General features: G+C 40.5%; 1 protein-coding gene across 1 annotated transcript in view; it reads left to right on the forward strand.

Annotated features, from left to right (window-relative positions):
• COL6A6 (collagen type VI alpha 6 chain) overlaps positions 1 to 18163 on the forward strand; it is a 165731-nt gene that overhangs the window by 68139 nt on the left and 79429 nt on the right. Inside the window, exons 11-20 of the mRNA XM_058729869.1 lie at positions 3188 to 3342; positions 5377 to 5469; positions 6868 to 6921; positions 8651 to 8722; positions 8809 to 8835; positions 9386 to 9430; positions 9518 to 9571; positions 10619 to 10681; positions 16816 to 16881; positions 18101 to 18154. Coding sequence (XP_058585852.1) covers positions 3188 to 3342; positions 5377 to 5469; positions 6868 to 6921; positions 8651 to 8722; positions 8809 to 8835; positions 9386 to 9430; positions 9518 to 9571; positions 10619 to 10681; positions 16816 to 16881; positions 18101 to 18154 — 683 coding nt within the window. The remainder of the gene's footprint in view (positions 1 to 3187; positions 3343 to 5376; positions 5470 to 6867; positions 6922 to 8650; positions 8723 to 8808; positions 8836 to 9385; positions 9431 to 9517; positions 9572 to 10618; positions 10682 to 16815; positions 16882 to 18100; positions 18155 to 18163) is intronic.

Here is an 18163-nt window from a genome sequence, read left to right on the forward strand (position 1 = left end):
TGCAGGTAGAGTAAAAAGAGTTGGTCCTTTACCTCAAAATGACACCAGTTCTGTGGTGTAATTTATGTTCTAGAGTTCTCCATGGGATCAGGGTGAAGCTAGTCTTCAGCTGAAACACTTTCGAGCTCCGCTCCTTCCTCTGCCCTATCTTGCTTTCACCCTGTTCTTCTAAGAGTGCTTCCTCAATAAATTGCATGCATCCAAATCCATATCTCAGGCTCTTCTTCTGGGGAACCTGGCCTAAGACAGCTGCTTAGGCTGCTCCCCAGTTAGCTGCTAGAAGCTGGGTGGACTTTGTCTTTTTCGTTTGGTTCTCTCTCCTCAATCTTAAACAAATTACAAAGTTAACTGAATTTACAGCTGGAAAGTAATTTTTATTTTGCCCTTTATTTGCTAAAGCTGATTTCTTTTTATTCTTTCAAGTCTGGGACTTTTTTTATGATCTGAGGTGGAGATATTAGTGAAGACTGAGCATAAGTCTCTAGAGTGCTTAGTGTGGGTGGCTAGGGATTTTTGGGGGGTTTTTTTTGTTTGTTTGTTTTGTTTTTTTTCCAGCGTTTCTTTTATGGGGAAGAGATACATCAAGAGTTTTCTCCATGAAGTTTTCCTTGGAAAATCCAGATTTCTAAGACCAACCTTCTTTCTCCCAACTCCCAAAAAAAAACTAATAAATGAGCTTCAACTCCAGAAGCTGGATTTTTAATACCCCCAAAATTCAGAATCTTTGAATGGCACTGATAAAGGGATGGTGGCCATAATGCTTTTTTAAAAGTGTTAAATGGCTCTCAATATGGGTAGGGAGTACCTCTAGTTCTGGCTTCCTATATTTAAACATACATGATTTCAGTTGATGTTTGGCCCCATGATCTATTAACCTAGGAAGGCCTCCCTAATTTGAGGCCAGGTATCTATCTGTCTATCTATCTATCAATCTATCTATCTCTCTAAACTGTGCAATTATCGTGATACAAGAAGAGACCAAGAGAAAAGGATCCTCAGTGGTGGCTGTGGCTTTATAACTAGTCCATATGGACTGGAGTTTGAATTTAATTTTTTAAATCTAGTGCTCTAGAGTCTTCCCAGGGATTCTTTTATTCTTTCAGGTTTTATAATCTTTTCTTCCTGAAATTATTTTTATAAATTGTATTTAAGATCACCTGACTTCTTTCTACAAAATTTTTTTTGACGTCTGTTCATTTTTGAGAGCCAGAGACAGAGCGTGAGTTAGGGAGGGGCAGAGAGAGAGAGACACACACAGAGTCCGAAGCAGGCTCCAGGCTCTGAGCTGTCAGCACAGAGCCCGATACGGGGTTTGAACTCATGAACCATGAGATCAGGACCTGAGCTGAAGTTGGACGCTTAACCGACTGAGCCACCCAGGTGCCCCAAGATCATCTGACTTCTTATTAGATGAGTCTGAAAGGAGCAGAATCGGAGTCCTCCATCCTGAGAAAAACAGTTACAAATAATAGTTATTGCATATTTCCTGCAAAACAACAATCCCATGGTTCTCATGACTCTTAAATTTTTATATTTCCTGGAACTTATAAGAAAAATTCCCCCCTTATAAATAGATCCATTAGCATGCCTTCTCTTGATCATTAAACTCTGTTGATGAACTCAGCATTCTTCTGTTTCCCAGCCGGCTTCACCATCCCTTTTCTCCTTGTCATTCTCATTCCTGGAAGAGTGGCTAATGCCTTGTTGCTTTGAGACAAGCCAGAGATGTCAACGCTACAACCAGGGAAGTCCAGGCAAATCAGGACATGTTCGTCACCCTATTCTTTGGTGTTTCTTTCTTCCTTCCATTTCAGCCAGCCACTCTGCTTTCCTCTCCTATAACTTGAACCTCCCCAGTATGTCCCTGAAACTTTGTTCTCTTCATTCTTCTCTTCTTCTCGCTCAAAATAATTCAGAATCATATTACACTTAGAAGGCGTTCTGAACTTTCAGGTCTGTGAACATTTCCTTTTCCTAGTTCATTGGTTTCCATGTCCTATCTAAAGAATTCTTCACCCATCCATAATGAAATGAGAAAACTTAGTCCAATGGAGTCAGGTTTTCATAAAGCTAAGTTTATTCCATTTTTAGGATTGCTCTTTACTCTGATGATGTTGTTAGTATGTTTTTGTTACTAAGATATCCTTTGATTGTAGGCTTTGGAATCAGGCTTTCCAGGTAGAAACCTAAAAATACCACTTGAGCCAGTCATTTAACTTCTCCAAGCTTCAGTTCACTTGTCTGTAAAATACAGCTATAATCCTACATACCCATACAGTTGTATTTGTATCTTACAAATAAGATAATGCATGGAAAGCACTTAACCAACTCCCAGCCACATAGTAACTATTAATAAATGAGAGCACAGTAGTTACTATGGTTACCTCCACCATAACGATGGCCAGTGTTATTACCATTATCATTTCAAGGTTATATCAATCAATATTTATCATTTCATGTTTGTATTAATTAATACTGTGCTAAGTAAGTCAACCCTCTGTCAGTCCCTGAACATTTTCTTTGAAATATTCTGGTCTATAAAATTCCAAAGCTTATGAGCTACAGCTCTGGATGATTATGTCATTTGTTTCTAATTGCCTGACAAGAGGTCTCTTACTGTCGAACAGTCTTACTTATAATTCCAGCTGGATTATTGATTCCTTATGAGGGCTTTATAGCTGTGCTTCTCAAACTTCAATGTGCATACAAATCATGTGGTGGTTTTATTAAAATACAGATTCGGATTCTATAGGTCTGGGATGGGGCTTGAAATTCTGTATTTCTGATAAGTTCCCAGGTGATGTAAGTCCTGCTGTCAGAGGATCCCCCTTTGAATGGCAAAAATTTAGAACACTTGCTTTTTTGATAGATGAATTCCTGTATATGTTAGTATACTCTCTGGGCCCTTTTTACATCACTATATCTCACTTCAAATCATGAGGGAACTGGAAGTTCTACTATAATATCCCCTGTCTCCAGTTTAACTAGTTTTAAGAAAATGTAATTCCTGGTGTTCTCTGATGATAATCTTGTCACTTTTCAGTTTTACATTGTGTGGTTGGGGGAAGTTGACAACAAAATGAGTGTTCCTCTTGCAACTGTTTTCCTAAAATAACAATTTAGGTACGTATGCAAACAGATTAAAATAACCAAACCCACCTCACCTGGAGTAAACTGTGTTGGATAGGCCTGAATGCCCTCATAACTGTTGCTCTGGATGGAGCCAGCGACTCAAGTGACCTGGCTGATCTTCTCTACATTGAATTCGGGAAAGGGTTTGAGTATAGGACCCAGCTCACTATTGGAATGAGGGACCTTGGGAGCCGACTGTCAAAGCAACTGGTATGTTACTTAGAAAAGGCTGGTGAGTTTAAACTTTCTGTCTTGTATATAGATTTAATATTTATGCTTATGAATTTCACTTGGGATTGAAAAAAGCTTTTCTGAAGTAGTGAACAACCTAAATAAGAGAGTGTTTTGAAAAAAAAAATGATAGACCTCTGTCAAAGCAAGCTTAATTAATGTGGTAGGCAAAAAAGAAGGAAGAAACTGAATAGCACCTACAGTCCTGCCCGAATTATAGTCACTGAACATAAGTGCCAGAGGGAATCTGGGGTGAGAGGATGAATCCGCTGCTCCCTCAGCCAGCCAGTGTTCACAGCCCTTGTGGATCCTAAGTGTTCCAGCTTACCACAGTGAGTATAATTCTAGTGTTTAAGATGTGTGTTTTCCCTGCAATGTGGCCTGTAAAGGAGAGTCAATTGCACTTGGAGTTCAACCAAAGAAAGAGCAACCTGCTTCGATGTTGGAGGAAGAACCAGTGATGGGATGATAGACCTCCTATGTTGTCCTGTGTGTGTGATCAAAAGCTTTTTCAGTGTCTTCACTGAGATGTTTGCCTTGTGAGCTCTTTTTAGAACCTAGTGCCGATGGGAGATGCATTCCAGTCATGCCCCTTTCAGAAATGTACATGAACTCAGTAGAAGGAAGGGTTACTGAGTTACATGGCACTACTTTCCCCTTAATGACGGCCTAATAATTTGTGATTCACTGATGATTTATAAAATCTACAGTCACATCAAGACCCTTTCCAATAACATGCTAGCTCCTGCTGTTTCTCACCTATAGAATTTGCATACAAATAGATGTTTAAACACAATTTGTTCAGTGCAGAAATTATGTAAAAATAATCACTTCAGGAATATAGAGGGGCACCTGGGTGGCTCAGGTTGGTTGAGCATCTGACTCCTGATTTCAACTCAAGTCATGATCCCAGGGTCATGGGATTGGCCCCACCTTGGGTTCCACAATTAAGTGTGGAGCCTGCTTGGGATTCTTTCTCTGTCTCCCTCTGCCCCCTCCCCAGCTGGTGCTCTGTACTGACAGTATGCACCCCGACACGGGGCTTGGTCCCGCGACCATGAGATAATGACCTGAGCCAAAATCAAGAGCCGGCACTTAATCAGATGAGCCACGCAGGCCCCTGTGGAGAAATTTTTTCTAATGGCTGAAAAGGAACATTATATAATAATACAAAAGCACAATTGCTAAATGGTTATAACAAAACATTTTCATTGTTCATCACACTAGAATTTTGATGGGAAACTTCTCAACACAAAGATTGATTCTACCCTACTAAGGCCAAGCATGGTGTTTATTGAGAACTGAATTTTCCTAAAAATTAAATCTTATGGGTTAATTATAAAAATCCAGTGGAATCTGTCAGTTTTTCAAAGGACAACAATGTTCAGGATAAAATTCACTGACATTTTTCAATCTATAATATGGTTTTTCCGCCTGGGTGTAAAGAGGAATCTTCTCCCCATGCCCCCACCCTCAGCAAGTGTTTTGGAAATGTTGAGTGTGTAATTGGTGTGTTAGAAATCCTGTTACAAACTTTTCTGGAAGTGTTTACCACTGGACTCCATTGCAAGCCATATGACATCGGACACTATCTAAATCCTCAAGCATACAAAGATTTCACAAAAGGGGAAAAGGAGCAAACAGCATTCATTATATCGAACAAAATATTGGGGGCAAAATTATATAAGGTAATCAACAACATCATGGTCAATGCTGGGATGGGGTGGAAATAGGAAATGAGTATGCAAGGAGTTGGCCGTGGCTAAACTAAGCATTTCGAGAGCACGAAAGGATTTGATTTGATTCTGAAGTCCTCATGTGGTGGAGAATGCAGACCACAGAAGGCAGGATAGCAGCTAAAGAATGTCGCAGGCACTCTGTGGAGCACGGTCACTTTAATGGCAGACGGGCTTCTGAAACGGGTGGTAAAAGTCTGAATGACGCGACTAAGCTTGTATGTGTGATTGGGAAGCAGTGCCATCACATGTAATGTACTTCCCACCCTCCGCCAAGGTCAATGTTGCTGAGAGGACATGCTGCTGTTTATTCTGCAAGTGCATTGGAGGGGATGGCACAATGGGAGATCCTGGACCACCGGGCAAAAAGGTGATTTTAATTAAGATTTATGGTGCACTGTATTTGAATGTCATATGTCTGAAAGACATGGGTTTAGGTAGAAATAAAGGATGGTTTTTAACTTCAAGATAGAGCCTGTGAGGTAACCACTTAGGATATTCCTCATCTTCTATGTCAAATTAGATAGTCATGGCTTTCCCTTGGAGTCTTCTAAAGAACCTTCTATACAAGTGTTGGGAGCAATGGCTGCCAAGATCCTTGCTTATCCAGTGTTCAGCAGCAATGACAACGACACAGAGAAATCAACTGTGATCTCTGTGTTGGATAATGAAAACCTCCTGAAAATAAGAGTTATTTCAATTTCCATTTTTAATGACTACAGAGTGATAGAAGTGAAGTAGGGAGTATTTGGGATAGTCTGCTGAAAACCAAATGAGGTCAGATCACCCTAGCCTAGCAAAAGATGTGGCGATGTTTCAGTCAGCTTTAACCGGACCAGAAATGTCACAGATGTATGCACAAACATGCCGATTATAAAACCGTAACCAACAATAGATTCGTGTATTTCCTAACCAAAAAATATGTATGTACTCTTCTAAAAAAAAAAACATGATTGGGGATTTAGGAAATGTGAAAACATGTACAAACATAATATGGATGTGTTTAATAATTTCAGTACTGCTTCTTTACATGTGTGTTTGATTTGTGAACAATTTATGGATGGCACTATAACTCCCAAATCAACATGTTTGTGTCTGTGTATAAAGTGTTCAGACTATTTCCCGAATGCTTCAACTTCATGTAAGGAGAATGGCAGATTTTTTTAAAGCAGGGCTCAGAAAGAATGAAAAGAAATGTGTGTGGCCTATTTTTCTATGTGTAGCATAAACCCTGAAAGATTTTTTTAATGAAAAGAGGATAATTCTAGTCTGTCAAGGGCAAATATAGCTCTGTGCACTTGAATGTTCGTCTGAGAAAAAAATTCCAGCACTATATATAACCCCAGAGAGAGTTATGGACAATATTATGATCCACACGTGCACATACACTTGAGTTATCTGGATGCTTGTTTCAAAATTACATTCTTAAAACATTTTTTAATTTGAGAGAGCACGTACAAGCTGGGAAGGGACAGAGAGAGGGGGAGAGAGGATCCCAAGCAGGTTCTCTGCTCACAAACCATGAGATCATGACCTGAGCCAAAATCAAGAGTTTGTCACTTAACTGGCTGAGCCACCCAGGCACCCCAAAACTATATTTATTTTTATGTGTGTAAATACAGCCTAAGTTGTGGAGGAAGAACTTTTTAGTTTTCCCAAACCCCTACAGCTCTCTGTAAAGTGAAACTAAAGTTAAAGATTTTTGCTTGATTACCTCTGGTTTTTGGTCTGTGGAGTGCTAATGCATTCTTCCTTTCCTTATTTCCAGGGATCCCCAGGTTTTAAAGGCAGTGAGGGCTACCTGGGAGAGGAAGGCATTGCTGTAAGTCAAGGTTTTCTCACCTGTATTTATTCCTGAGAACATATCTACAATAGGAAATCGTTTGTGTTAACTCAGAGGGAAAAAAAGAAAAATCAGAGTCTAAGAATTCATGTACAAAATCTGAGGTCTTTCCTAATCCTCATCGGGCTTTGCTTCTGATGGTCAATAATGGTTTATTAACCTACTGTCTCCTCTTTGACTGTTCGCCAATGCTGCACAATGAACTCAGTGCGAAAGTTCTTTTCTTCACCAGGGGACTCAAATCACTGCCATTTCCCTCTTCCTGATCCATTTTGCACAGGTAAACCAACTCCCCACATTGTTTATCAAGGACCTCTACTCTTTTTTGCATCCATCCATCTAACCATCCCTTTCTTCCTTCCTTCCATCCATGCATTCATTTAACAATGATCTGTTGAGCATCTTACCATTTGTCACATTATTTATCAAAGACCTCACTCATAAATGAACTTATCCATTCATTTATTCATTTAACAAATATATACAAAGGAATTCTACCATGCTTCAGGCACAGTGCTAGACCCTAGAAATAAATAAAGAAAAGAAAAAATGATTCCTATCTCTGGTAACTTCAGACTAGTGGAAAGGCAAATGAGACCATTGTGTTTCCAGTTGTTATACACAAGGACTATACTAAAGGTGTAATGAGGTGCGTTGTGACAAAGCATGGCAGAACAAATCCATAACAGCCTTGGTAACCGTTGAATCTTGGGAGAGGAAGGCCGCAAGCTAGAGGTAAAGCTTAGGCAGACATCTGAAGGACAAATAAATACTTCTTCAGGCAAAGTATGTGGGGAAGAACAGGTTATTAGAGAGACAACAATGTGTTCAAGGGCATGTAACTGAGTCAGAATCGAATCTGTGTAGAATGGCACATGGCCAGCATGGCTGGAACTCAGGACACGGTGAGAGGAGGTTAGGTGGCAAGCAAGACCCATATTTTTGGGAGTCTTGAATATCCTGCAGAAGATTTGGATGGTATCTTTTAGTTGATGAGCAGTCATTGAATTATATTAAGCCCAGGAGTAAAAATGGAGGGGGCGTGGCTTTAGAAAGCACACTCAGACAATGTTATAGATGCTAATAAGGCAGGGGTTACAGGTAGAAGTCTTGCAGTAGTACGTGCAAGACAGAGGAGTCCTAATCTTAGTTGGGGGGCAGTATGAGTGGATATGTTAAGCATGTTGAATGTATGGAATTTGGCGACCTGGGGAGAGAGAAGCAGGGGACGACCTCTCATTTCCACTCACAAGACCTCACAGACGAGTGGGATTACCAAGACAAGCATTGCAGGAATCATATTTGGTGAAAGAAAGAAAAAGATAGATTTTGGACTAGAAATCATGCTTAGATCTTGCTTAGGTCATACCCAGCGCATCTTTCTCTGATAACTCACTGATTCTTCATTATCTCTTCCTGGAATACGTCCTGAACTCTTGAGAATACATTTTAGCTGCCAGTTGTTTGTATGTCTGTTTTATTTAGATACCACCCCACCCAGGGCAGTATCCAGGTGGGATCCAAAGCAAAGGGCTGTCGTCAGAGTAGTTCTGATTTTCTTACATGTTCAGCTTTAATAAGCATGAATTCTGGACTGTAAACCATGAGCAGTTACACATTTTTTTCCAACACAAAACTTGTAAAAATTTCTAAGACAGAATCCAGATTACAATAGAAAAAGCTTATCTAGGTATGTGGTCTTTCTCAGGGAGAAAGAGGAGCCAGTGGACCAGTCGGGGAGCAAGGTACTAAGGGATGCTATGGCGCCAAAGGTCCAAAGGTAAGGGTTGCATGAGACATTGTGAAGTCTTCCTAACATGAATTCCATTCTCCTACACTAACCACTACTGCCCTTTCTATTTTCAGGGAAACAGGGGACTAAATGGACAGGAGGTATGGTACCAAATGTATCCATTTATCTGCCCACCTGGTATCTAAAAATATTTTTATTTTTGAGACTACTGACCAGTAGATTATACAAATGAAATTTCCTTTGATCTTCCTTTTTTATTGCCAGCCATTTGATTCGGTCTATTCCCGTCTTTTATTGCAGGCAATGCATATTATTTGTTCACAGTTTGTTTCTTTTTTTAAATTTCTTTTTAAGTTTATTTATTGATTTTGAGAGAGAGAGCCAGCTCACATGCAAGTGGGGGAGGGGCAGAGAGAAAGGGAGAGAAGGAATTCCATGCAGACCCCACGCCCAGTGTGGAGCCCCACCCTGGGGCTCGAGCCAACGAATGTGAGATTATGACCTGAGCCGTTATCAAGAGTTGGATGCTCAACCTACTGAGCCACCCAGGTGCCCCTGTTCACAGTTTCTATTACTCGGTCATCTTAGTTATTGCTCAGGACCAGGCTGTATATGAAAGACAAAACTAGACTTTCAGATTTGTTTCCACATAAATGTAACATAATCTTCTGATCACATCTGTGTTTTCAGGGAGAAGTCGGAGAAAGTGGAATTGGTGGATTAAATGGAGAACAGGTAGAGCTTTCTCTGTGTCCCATAAAGACCCTTCTGAGCTATTTCTCATTAAGAAGACAGAAATCTGAGTTTATCCTTCTGTTTTAGGGTGAAAGTGGTCTTCCCGGAGAAAAAGGAGAAAAGGGCGATGAAGGATCCCAGGTAGGGATTCAATAAAGAGACAACAGCAAACTGTCCTGGCAATTAAAGGTGTGACTAACAGAGTAGAACCGCTACCCAAAGTGTATCAGGCAGCTAGTGCCACAAAATTGCTTCGTGACAATCACAAAACCTGAGTTGCATGCAACAGTAAATTATTTCCTATGTGTCTGAGGTTCACAGCCTAGATCACTGGTCTAGGCTGAGCATGGCTGCCCTTGGTTTGTGTGTCTATGGGCTGGCTGGGGGCTTTGTTCCTCATGTCTCTGATCCTCCTCCTGGGGCCAGAGAGTGCTGCCTGGCTCTGTTGGCCATAACTTTTCTGTGGCCATGGCAGGTGCACAAGGGAACAAGGAGAAACACACAAGTTCTCTTGAGGCCTAGACTTGGAACTCAGATGAAGTCATGGCCAAACTCGGGGGTGGGGACTCTTGCCCCACCACAGTTGGAAAGCATTGCAGAGTTCCATGGCAAAGAGCATAGATACAGAGAGGAGTGATGAATTGGGACCATGATGAAAAACAGCTACCACACCAAGAATGGTAACAGGGTGTTGACAAGAATCTGTGGTGTGGAGTAGCACATTGAAAATGTGTGCCACTCATTCCCATCTAGAACAGACACCAACAGCTGCCATACTTCCATCATCTTTTTTATCTGTCTTCAGGGTGTGAACAGTTGAGTCGGAACCCCAGTTTCTAGTTGATAGAACCACCTTGGGGAAAATGGATAATCTCTCTGAATCTCAGCTGTTTCATTACAAGAAAGATATAAACAATACCTAGTTTATAAAGTAGCTGTAAAAACTAAACAAGACAACAAATGTGTCTGGGACACAGACTTCATTACTGTGGTAAATAATTGAGGTCACTCTTAAATTATTTATATGATGTCTGAAACTATTTTGGGTTGTCCCTCTGTCCGGTTTAGAAAAAGCTTTAGGAGAAAGGTATTTAGTTATTCAAATCAGGGAGAGGGGAAGCTCTTTGTTCTTACTAGTGTTATTAAAAAGTCTCGTCTTATCCTTCTTCTGATTTGTATTATCTTTAGGGAAGCCCAGGACAGCGAGGGGTTTCTGGTGACCGAGGCGCAAAGGGCCAGCGAGGAGACCCTGTAAGTGTCGGGGTTGTGTGGGCTGTGAGCTAAACAGAGCTTAGTTCCCATCAGCTTCTGATAAGGAGAGAGACCCACTTTAAGATACAACAATCTTGAGTTTAAATCATCATAGGTACAACTGTTGCAGAACTTTAAAAGCAGTTCCTTGTGCTATCTGTGGGATGAACATGGACAGTGAGAAGACCCTGCCCATCATTTGTGCATGTATTTTTTTTTGAGACTACGTATTCAGAATTGTTGTGCTTCAGAGCCATCAGGGAACTTCAATACCCTCCATTATTTTCTTCTGAATACCTCAAAATAGGGTCAGAATGGAAGTAACAAAGTCATCTCTCCTCTTCCATTCTTCAGCAGTCTCTCTCTATTGAGAGTATGAGCTTAATTTTCTTGACTCCAAGCCAGCTAAGACTGTATTCAGCAAAGCCTATGACCCAAAGGTACCTACTCTCCCAGATACAACCTGGCTGAATAGGCACAACCCACACCAATGTGGGGGATATGCCAACTCCAAGGGAACATCAGTACTATAGGATTTTCATCACCCCACCCACACATAAATAAGTCTCCAAAGCCTTAATGAATTAGGATTTAGGTTTGTTTTAAAATCTTTATTAAGCCTTTTTATTGAGATATAATTGACATGGAACACTGTAAATTTAAGGTATCATAAGGTATTGATTTGATACATTTATATATTGCAATATGATGACCACCATGGGGTTGGCTAATTCCTGTATCATGTCAAATAATTATCATTTCTTCCCTTGTGATGAGAACATTTAAGATCTAGTCTTTGAGCAACTTTGAAGCATATGATACAGTATTGTTGTCCATCATCACTATGTGGGGCATTGGATCTCTAGAACTTAGTTTTGAGCTATAACATCAGAAAAGTATACAGATTATAAATGTGCAGCTTGATGAACGTAAATGCATCTGTGCAGTCAGCATGCAGCTAAAGAAATAGAACATTGGACAACAGTAGAGCAACCCCAAAGCCCTCTCCCCGCATGTCTACTTCATTCATTACCAGCCCCTCCCAAAGGTAATCAGTGTCCTAAAACATAGTTTTACCTGTCCCTGAACTTTAAGTAAATGGAATTATATAGGATACATTCCTTGTTTCTGTATTCTTTTGCTCAAGTTTATGCTTGTGAGATTTATCCATGCTGTTGCCGGGAATAATAGTTCATTCAGTGTCATTGCTGAATAGTAATCCAGTGTGGGAATATACCATAATTTATTTATCCATTCTACTGTCAATAGATAATTGAGTTGTTCCCAGTTTTTCCTATTATAAATAGCACTCTTATGAATGTTCTTGTACTTGCCTTTTGATTGACTTTTATATTCATTTCCACTGGGTCTGTACTTCAGGAGTAGAATGCCTAATGATAACGTATGTGCCTATAATAAGCTTCAGCCTTTTAAGCCAGTTTTCAAAAAACTTCATACTAATTTACACTCCCACCAGCAATGTACCATAGAGGGTATACTACACACGCATCAGAATGGCTAAACTTTTTAAAAACTGACAACACCAAGTGCTGGTAAGGATGTGGGCAATTGGGAATCTCACAGGACTTTGTATACTGGGGGAGGAGTTACTAAAGACAATGGATCGATCAGAGAAAGAATTCAGTACAATATATTGAGAAATATAGATGGTATACGTTGAAGATAACTATTTAAACAGCAGAGGAATTTGCACATGAAGACAACATTGTTGATTAAGTGACGTCTTCTGATAATAGCCTGATAACCTGAGAGTTTTGAAACAGCTTCAGAGTATGTAATCAAAAACAAAAACTATCCATAAATTAAAAAAATAAGAAATACTAGTTCAAATGCAAAGACCTTTCAGTCATCTATATATGATGCCCAAAAATTTACTTGGGATATTGCTATAAAATTGCCGTTCACTTTGGTCAGAATCCCCCCTAACTGTTAAATTGTCTGTTTGATTACATAAGACTTTCAAAAGAAACTGAATAATGTAAAAGGTTTTTTTGGTTTTTTTTTGTTTTTAATGTTCAGTGACTTAGAGATGGCTGAAAATTCAACCCTCTGGAACTTTTGTGATAGGCTGTTTGCCACTATACTAATTTTAGATAGTTTTTTAATGCATGGTAATTCTTCCTAGCCACTTGGGAATCTCGAATCGAAGACAACACTCTGAGCTTTTTCACATGTGGTTTTTGTGGGTTACTATTTCAGGAAAATTTGGAGAGCAAGATTGGATATGTAGAATCCACATATGATCAGATTATTCATAGAATACATACAAATGGCCCAGATTCCTTACAATCTGTGCCTATTCAGTCAGCTGCTGATCAAATGAAAGCTAGTTTGTCTGTTGGGAATTTCCCATTTTTGAAAATCTCATGTAATCTCATGTGATGTTGGGGAGAAAACTCAACTAGATCATTTGAGCTACAGTTTAGTGAGGTTCATCATTCTAAAGCATATCATTGTTAGAAGTCCACGTTTTATCAGTTTGTGTTAGATGACGCTCTTTGGTCCAGTTGCATAGGAAGAAATTGACAGACTGGACAATTCATCTTTGGACTGACCAAACAGGGGAGCTGACGTTTGGACGTTGGTGTGGCTGCCAGGCGGGTGACACGTAGGTCCACGCCTGCTCCGCCCACTCCCTCCTCACGGGGTTTGTAGGTCTGTATGGTGGTGGGGGCGCTGTACTCTTTTAGTGGGAGCGAGCCGGTGGAGCCCAGGTTGAGGTGTGGAAGAAGGCACAGCGGTGCACCTGCCCACTGGCGTCTTCAGCTGTCTCCTCTCCCCACATTGCTGGGAAGTGAAAATGAAAACGAAAGGGAGGGAGGCGTGGAGGTAGGAGCTGACCCAGTGATGGGAAGCACATAACCTGGGGCTGAAAGCTTGAGATTTAGAAAATACCCAAATACTAATTTCAGAATTAAATTTCTGCGTGTATAAGTTCTTGAGTTCTTTGAGAAGGATGGCATTGAAAATCCTGGAGGACGAGGAGGTGTTCACACAGGGAAGTCAGATGAGTAAACAGAGGTTTCAATGGCTGCTAAGAGGTTCAGAGCACACAACAAGCTTTTAAAACGCACAAGGGACAGAAAACTAGCCAAAATGATGAAAGGGAAGATTTTTCCTCAAAAGAAATTCCAGGAAGTAGTGACAGCTAACGAATTGATCAAAAATGATTTAAGCAATATAACAGAACAAGAATTTAGAATAATAGTCATAAAATTAATTGCTGGGCTTGAAAAAAGCATAGAGGGCAGCAGAGAATCTATTGCTACAGAGATCAAGGGACTAAAAACTAGTCATGATGAATTAAAAAATGCTATAAATGAGGTGCAAAATAAAATGGAGGCAGCCACAGTGCGGGTTGAAGAGGCAGAGGGGAGATTGGGTGAATTAGAAGATAAAATTTTGGAAAAAGAGGAAGCTGAGAAAAAGAGAAAAAAAAATCCAGGAGTATGAGGGGAGAAATAGAGAACTAAGTGACGCAATCAAATGGAACAATATCCGTATCATAGGAATTCCAGAAGAAGAAGAGAGAGAGAGAGGGGCTGAAGTTGTACTTGAACAAATCATAGCTGAGAACTTCCCTGATCTGGGGAGGGAAACAGGCATTGAAATCCAAGAGGCACAGAGAACTCCCTTCAGACGTAACTTGAATCGATCTTCTGCATGACATATCATAGGGAAACTGGCAAAATACAGGGATAAAGAGAGAGTTCAGAAAGCAGCTAGGGATAAATGGGCCTTAACATACAAAGGTAGAGACAGAAGGGTAGTAGCAGACCTATCTACTGAAACTTGGCAGGCGAGAAAGGAATGGCAGGAAATCTTCAATGTGATGAACAGGGAAAATATGCAGCCAAGAATCCTTTACCCAGAAAACCTGTCATCCAGAATAGAAGGAGAGATCAAGGTTTTCCCAAACAAAAACTGAAGGAATTCATCACCACTAAACCAGCCCTATCAGAGATCCTAAGGGGGACTCTGTGAGTGAAATGTTGCAAGGACCACAAAGTACCAGAAACACCACTACAAGCATGAAACCTACAGATATCACACTCTAAACCCATATCTTTCTATCATAACACTGAATGTAAATGGACTAAATGTTCCAACCAAAAGACACAGGGTATCAGAATGGATAAAAACACAAGACCCATCTATTTGTGTCTACAAGAGACTCCTTTTAGACCTGAGGACACCTTCAGATTGAAAGTGAGGGGATGGAGAACTATCATGCTACTGGAAGTCAAAAGAAAGCTGGAGTAGCCATACTTAGATCAGACAAAGTAGACTTTAAATTAAAGGCTGTAACAAGGGGCGCCTGGGTGGCGCAGTCGGTTAAGCGGCCGACTTCAGCCAGGTCACGATCTCGCGGTCCGTGAGTTTGAGCCCCGCGTCGGGCTCTGGGCTGATGGCTCGGAGCCTGGAGCCTGTTTCCGATTCTGTGTCTCCCTCTCTCTCTGCCCCTCCCCCGTTCATGCTCTGTCTCTCTCTGTCCCAAAAATAAATAAAAAACGTTAAAAAAAATTTTTTTTTTTAAAAGGCTGTAACAAGAGATGAAGAAGGGCATTATATAATAATTACAGGGTCTATCCATCAGGAAGAGCTAACAATTATAAATGTCTATGCACTGAATTCGGAAGCCCCCAAATATATAAAACAGTCACAAACATAAGCAACCTTATTGGTAAGACTGTGGTAATTGCAGACTTTAATACTGCATTTACAACAATGGATAGATCATCTAGCCAGACTGACCGAACAATGGGTCCACATGCAAACTAGGATGCTCTATTCTATAGAATGTGCTAGTTAGTGTATGACTTTTAAAATGTCATCTCTTCAATTAAATAGTTCGGAGTTGGATCACAATAAGTTGTGTTACATCCAATGGAATAAAATTTGGGATTTTACATTACCGTTCTTTTCCTATTTTCACCAAAATACAATTCTCTAATATTGTAATTAAGTTATACTCCTCTTGGAGAATTTAACAGACAAATATTTAGACTTAAAAATAAAACAGAAAATGTAGAATACAATCTTTGGCTTTGGTATGTGGGGAAGAGAAGTAATTTTTCACATAAATTCTGGTAATCTTAGTTATAAAGTAAATTCTAAACTCACCTAAACACTCTTAGCCTATAAACTCTGTAAGTGTATAGACTATTTGTTTAAAAATCTTTCTAAGCATCTGGAACAATGACACTTCCCTGTTGGTGATCTCAAATTACTTATTGATTGATGAAGGTAATCTGGGCTGCTATCAGCCAAACAGCCCAACAGCTGGCACTCAGCAGGACTGGATAATTCTTGTCCCCTCTCAGTTTACTGACTGAATTGACTCGCTCAATTGATTATCCTAGCACCATGGCGATACTGCTCTATTGGTGGTCCTAACTACCCACGAAAAACTTTCAGTTTGGCCTGCTAAGGATAATAGCCCACAACATCTGCCTGTTTTCAATGAGTTCCTGCTGGAATGTTTGTGTAAATACTGGGGAAAATGCGAGATTCCAGAATTTTCTGAAAATTGGAAAAGTAGGAATGACCATATGGGGCTAGAAGGCTTACCAGGCATCCAAGAGGACAAAGAGGGAATGGGTGGCAGGTACAGTCCTCAGTGTTTCCCGGTGTACTTATTTTCTTGTGGTAGAACCCATTACAAACGTCTGCCTTCTCCCATAAGTAGGGAGAGTAAAAATCTACCGACCCTCAAGTATAGACTTAACATAAACCCCAGGAAAGAAGAAAAAAAGTTAAGAGAGAGGAGGGTAGTAGCAAGAAGGGGTATGTCCAGACCCGGGATGAGAATTGTCAGAAACAAAGTCATGTAACCCTTGCTTCCCTTGGCTATGCCTTCTATGGTGAGCACTTGCTTCCCCACACACACATTCACCTTAGGTCCCCACTCTCTACTGACAATGCAGAGCACAGGAGGAAAAGAAATCACGTGTAAGCCATTTGTAATGTTTTCCTGTTGATGCTTTCAAATGGATTGGACTTCTCTTGTCAATTTTTGGTGGGGGCGGGCAGTGGGCAGTGAGTAAATATGTTACAGACAGTTACCTTTTTAAGGAGAAATATTCAAAATTGTTCTGTTTTCTGGCTTTTAGGGAGTTCCTGGATTTGACAGCACAATAGAAGGACCCAAGGGCTTGAAAGGAGAACGTGGAAGACAAGTAATTATGTGGGCATTTGAGAGTAACCTTGTTAGGATGTGACCTACTTGATACAGAAATAATATTTTTAGGAGCAGAAATATGTTTTCTTCCTCCTTATCTGCTACTCGAGGACTCCAGAAACACACTCTTGTTCTTCTGAATTTGGGGTGATGGGCTTCACCAAGCCCTACCCTTGAGGTCTTCATTTATGAATGCAAATGTCTAAGCTCTAACTTAAAATGTAGGGCTAGCTGATAGGAAGAACTAATCAATGAGTTGTTAGCCTTCCCAGGGTCCAGAAGTCACATACCCTAAGAAGACATCCTATTACTCATAGTTCCTGATAAAAAGGAAAAGATCTAGTAGATCTATACAGCCCATACTCTCAAGACAAGTCTCTTGGGATTAATCTCATGAAACCTCAGAGATCATAATTGGATCATCTTGCCTTGTTTCTCAGACTTTTAAAAATAATTATCTGGAAAATGTGTTTCTCTGGATCTTCTTGATGAGAAAGTTTCCTTGGTGACTTCACTTGGGAGGAGAAGTCTGATAGGGTGGAAAGAACTTTACTTTGGGGAGGGGCTCAGGTCCTGTTTCAATACTCTGTGCCTTACCAGCTCTGTGGCCTTGGGCCACTTTGTGTAAACCTCAATTTTCTCATCTACAAACTAGGATCAACAGCCTACTGATGATGTAACCTGCCACATCATAAACCAGCGTGTGCTATTTGCCGTTTTTACTAAGTGATAAAGGTTAAGTCTCACACATCTCCTTATAAACTCATAACTTCTCCTTCATTTTCTCTTTTGGGAAGACTTAGGAGTATTGTGAGGTTTTTTCACCTAAGGATGTTAATCTACAAAAGGTTGACAAAACAGAACACGAAGTCCAAAGGTAGAAATCCAAACCAGCTTGACACATGGCATGCTTCAGTTAGCCACTCTGTGGCAACAGAGTGAGGATCGTTTGATTTAAATACTCGATAACTTATACCCCAAACACAAGTTATACAGTGGTGATGAACAGGTGAAGCCATGCATTAGCATTTTGTCCTGTAGTTCCTCATTACCCACATAGACGTATGGTTTATAACCAGTGGGAGCACCCCAAAGGGAGGATAACTCTCTAGTTGGTGTGTACCCATCCACCCTCCCTGGAGCACAAGCTGATGTTGAAGAGGAAGTGTGTCAGGGCTGTGTAATTATTGTAACCCGTCTGTCTATTCATTTGACAGGGTAGAAGAGGCTGGCCAGGCCCCCCTGGAACACCAGGCTCCAGAAGAAAGACAGTAAGAGCC

Source organism: Neofelis nebulosa, chromosome 5, assembly GCF_028018385.1.
Source record: "Neofelis nebulosa isolate mNeoNeb1 chromosome 5, mNeoNeb1.pri, whole genome shotgun sequence".
Lineage (NCBI taxonomy): Eukaryota > Metazoa > Chordata > Mammalia > Carnivora > Felidae > Neofelis > Neofelis nebulosa.